Source organism: Diadema antillarum, unplaced genomic scaffold (assembly GCF_040938485.1).
Source record: "Diadema antillarum isolate AM-2024a unplaced genomic scaffold, OU_Dant_1.0 seq00001698_RagTag, whole genome shotgun sequence".
In the NCBI taxonomy this organism is placed as follows: domain Eukaryota; kingdom Metazoa; phylum Echinodermata; class Echinoidea; order Diadematoida; family Diadematidae; genus Diadema; species Diadema antillarum.
The window spans coordinates 1,731,695-1,736,077 of record NW_027272389.1 but is presented as its reverse complement, the minus strand read 5'-3'; the positions used below and the strand labels follow the sequence as shown (position 1 = coordinate 1,736,077).

General features: G+C 38.8%; 1 protein-coding gene across 1 annotated transcript; it reads right to left on the bottom strand.

Moving 5' to 3' along the window:
• Positions 1 to 230: 230 nt before the first annotated feature.
• LOC139711736 (prefoldin subunit 5-like) lies at positions 231 to 4,383 on the bottom strand (the record flags this gene model as incomplete). Its single annotated transcript, XM_071623593.1, has 4 exons — positions 4,260 to 4,383; positions 2,648 to 2,750; positions 1,499 to 1,530; positions 231 to 305 (listed from the first exon to the last, which is right to left on the bottom strand). Coding segments are annotated over exons 1-4 (291 nt in total), but the record flags the coding sequence as incomplete, so codon positions are not given.

Here is a 4,383-nt window from a genome sequence, read left to right as displayed (position 1 = left end):
GGGTTTTTCTGTTACTGCTTTAGTTTTGTTTGTTTGTTTGTTTGTTTGTTTGTTTGTTTGTTTGTTGTTGTTGTTGGTGGTTTTTTTTTCGGGGGGGGGGGGGGTAATTGATGGCATATTCTTAGCATAAAACTGTATTCTCTATCCTTGTATAGCATATGAAGAAAATGTTGGGTTTTTTATGCAATATACCAGGTAATAAGAAATCAAGGATGAAATCAGTAACTTACCTTTTCAACATAGTAACCAGTTCCAATATCTATTAACACATTGTTGACATCTTGTAACTTTCCTGGTACATAGAGCTGAAAACAAAAGTCATGTGCTAAGGAAAATCCACATGCTGAGTAACTGCTGCATTGTTTGCTTAATGATGAAGTGCTGATATTGAGAAGATAAAATACTTAAGAAGACAAAAATTTATGACCTGGTACTGATTTGCAAACATACAATGTACAGAAATGACAAATCACATCCACATGGAAGCAGATTCATGTTCTAAAAAGATTTACCATTTGAGATGTCTGATCATTGCTACTGTACATCCCACTCATTGTACACGTAAAGGAAATTTTGGCTTCCACCACAAAATTATTTTTACTGCAGATGAAATCATCAAGAGAATGCCTGCAGCCTTTTTTTTTCAACCTATTCTCCTTATTCCTGGCCAAGCAGGCTATGTAGGCCATCGATCATACACTTGTATGGATGAAAATCATGTATGAATTTGCAATGCCTCTTTCTTGCATATTCTCATACATACTGCAGTCCTAACAAGCGCTTTAAAATAAAAACAGACACACAAAAAGGAAAAACAAACTGCTCACTTTATGCAGGGCTCGACACTAACAGTGGCCCGGTGGCCCGGGGCCACCAAATTTTAAAAAAGGGCAAATTTGGTGGCCCGCCTCGGGCCACCAAAATCTTTGGAAATGTGTGTCAATTAATTCGTAACTTTTTTCGCCGGAAATTAGCAGTTAAATTTGTTTAAAGGATGGATGAAAAGGACTGAATGAGTGCCAGAGAGCGAGTGTTGCGAGTTTGTTGAGGTTTATTTATGAGTAGGTTCTAGATATGTTCAACTTCCAATTCTTACTATGAAAAAACTTAGATATTTGACTCATTAACAAACAGAACTTTTAATGTTTTTTGTTTTTTTTCGGGGCCACCAAATTTTTCTCTCGGGCCACCAAAAATTTGAAATTGAGGATTTTGGTGGCCCCATCGGGCCACCACACAAAAAAGTTAGTGTGGAGCCCTGCTTTATGGCTGATGTGACATGACTGAACAGAATTTGTTGAAAGTTGAGGAGCATACGTGCCTATCATCTATTGTCACCACTATCTTTAATTTCAAACTCAACTGTGGACTAACAAACAGATAAACATAAGGGAAGCTATGTCTGGCCACTGCATCCCAAAATGAAGTGACAAACATCCATGTTATGGCTAAATAAAATATATGCAAGAACATTACACAGTCTAGTGGCAAAGGATACTGATGATGTGAGTGGAACCAGCATTTCTTTTCCTGCAGATTTTGAAAAAGGTAGAATTTAAGAAAGAGAAAAAAAAAATTATAAGGGACATGAAGAATAAGTTCTGTTCATGAGACAAATTTATATGAGAATGCCACAAAATCTTAGTGTGAGGTTACAGTGAATTTACGACTATACAGTAGGTTAAATTACATTGTACACACATTGCACCACATAACCCAAACAGGTAACATACTTGTACACTATAGCAATTTTAAAATGATTTCTTTTTTTTTTTTTCAGCATATCATCGGTAATATCATTTTTTAAGCTTTAGTCAGTACACAAAAGGGGAGCTTCTAAAGGGGAGCTTCTAACTTTAATCATCTTATAGTTCTAGTCTGATGAGGGCAAATGTTTTCAGATGTGCATTGCTACTAGGGACATTTACTTCCATCGTAACATTTAAAGATGCAACAGTCTAGAAGTTTTTATGCCTCCGCCAACGAAGTGGCCGGAGGCATTATGTTTTCGGGTCGTCCGTCCGTCCGTCCGTACGTCCATCCCGTTTTGTTTTTGTCGATATCTCAAGAACCGTGTGGTGGTTTTACATCAAACTTGGTATGAGGGTATATCCTGTGGGGATAATACTTTGTTTAGATTTTAGGGTCACAGGGTCAAAGGTCAAAGGTCACAGGTTATTTTGTGAAAAAAAAGGTTGAAAATTCATGTTTTTCTCCATATCTCGCAAATGGTTCAAGGTATCTTCATGGAACTTATGCTTGTTCCAATGGGCAGTGATTATCTAGGGAAGTTGGGAGTCATGGTTCAAAGGTCAGGGGGGTCAAAGGTCAAGGTCAACTCCTCAAAATATCACTACTTTCCTTACATTTTTTATCTAAAACGCTCCCCATGGAACTCAAATCAAGCTTGAACATAACTACTGTATTATGCCTGCAAGATCAGAGTACATGTTTTCAACAGAATATATAGACAACTAATTGAAGAAACTTCCAGCACATTGGCACTTTACCCTCATTCTCACTCTCAAGTTTGCTGATTGAAATAACTCAATCTTCGCTTGTTAACGACACTTACAACCTTCATTTCTAACCTTCATTTCAACCTTGAAGTTTGATGATTGAAAATGCTCCCTTCCAGATTTCTTACCGTCATTGTCACTATTAAGTTTGCCGATGCTCTCCGAGGACTCCACGAACCTGGACTGTGCAATCTTGAGTTGCTGCAGAGAGCTCTGCATCATCTCCACCTCCTGCAAGCATCCAAGCAAGTGACAATCAATCTTAGTTATTAATACCTCTTCTGCTTCCTCTTCTTCCAGTCTGGTACAGTCTGCCTCTGGCGTATTATCGTACAATGTACCTTGTGCTCGTCAAGTGCTGGGTGTACAGTGTGCAGGTAAAAAATCCTCTACAAAAATTTCTATGTGCAGCTAAAAAACAATATGAGAGCTCATCATAGCTTTACAAGTTGCACCTCCTTCTTGAAGATCTCCAAGGAGGTGCAGCTAATGGTGGAAGGTGGTAGGGAGTTCCACAGACGAATAGCATCTGGATAGAACGTGGATTGAAACAAGTGAGTTCTGGCAAATGGAACCTCCTTCAGGCCGAGAAACAAAATAAATTGAATGAAGGCCTGCATGTATGAGGAATATTTCAATCGAAGCAGTCATGAATTTGCTATCAACAAAAATTAAGGATGAAATCATTGACCATGAAGAGAACGAACAAGGTCTTGTTATTACTTCTTCAGTCTACCAGCATTCTACAATTTACTACATAGATTTATGTACAGTATGTGAATGCTCTTTATTGCACTACATGTAGAAAGTTACTGTCCTACACTTCTTCTTCTTCTTCTTCCAGTCTGGTACAGTCCGCCTCTGGCGTATTATCGTACCTTGTGCTTGTCAAGTGCTGGGTGAACAGTGAGCAGGTAAAAATCCTCTACAATTTTCTATGTGCAGCTAAAAACAAGACGAAAGCTCATCGGAGCATTACAAGTTGCACCTCCTTCTTGAAGATCTCCAAGGAGGTGCAGCTAATGGTGGAAGGTGGTAGGGAGTTCCACAGCTGAATAGCATCTGGGTAGAACATGGATTGAAACAAGTGAGTTCTGGCAAATGGAACCTGAACCTTTTGTGGGTTTCTGCATGTTCATAAAGTATGGTAGGCCTAGTTTACACTATTTAATACTCAATGCAGCACGACAGTACTCTCCTCAAGGCTCATGTCCGTTTTACTGGTATGTCTTGGTAAACGTACAAATTTACTCCATTTTTCTTTTATAGATGGTCAGATCAGCTTGCAATTGTAATCCCACACTTGTCTCGGGCAAGGAGGCGACCACGCACGGCGCTTCAGCAGATAAATTAAATTAGTGTCTAGAAACTAGACTCTAAACAGTTAGTTTGTCTAATTTCACTAGCGATACCCATAAAACTTACTTTTTTACCTCACAACTGACACAAGGTTTCTCAATGGGTGAGGTGCTCTGCTACACAGTGCACTGATTCAATCAATGTTAAAACTTGCTACACAAGTTTAATAATATACAGTCAAAAATCGCATTAAATGTAACAGTTAGAATCTCTAACGTGTTAGTGCAAGTGATACGCTTCCCTTACATCTTGAACAAACATGACACATAATCCAGTAGGTGGGACTATACTCAAAAGCCCTACGCCTTGAAGACCAACCCTAGTACCGTAGTTTGTGTCTTGTCTTCACGTTCGAAAATATGGCACATTTCATACACAAACCTGGTCTAATTGTTCCTTCAAAACATTCAACTGAGGAAGTTGAAGCTGCATTAAGTCCACTTGCTGCCCTCCTTCAGACATGATGAATATCTCTTTCTCTTTCTCAGGTATCAGCGTAAATGTA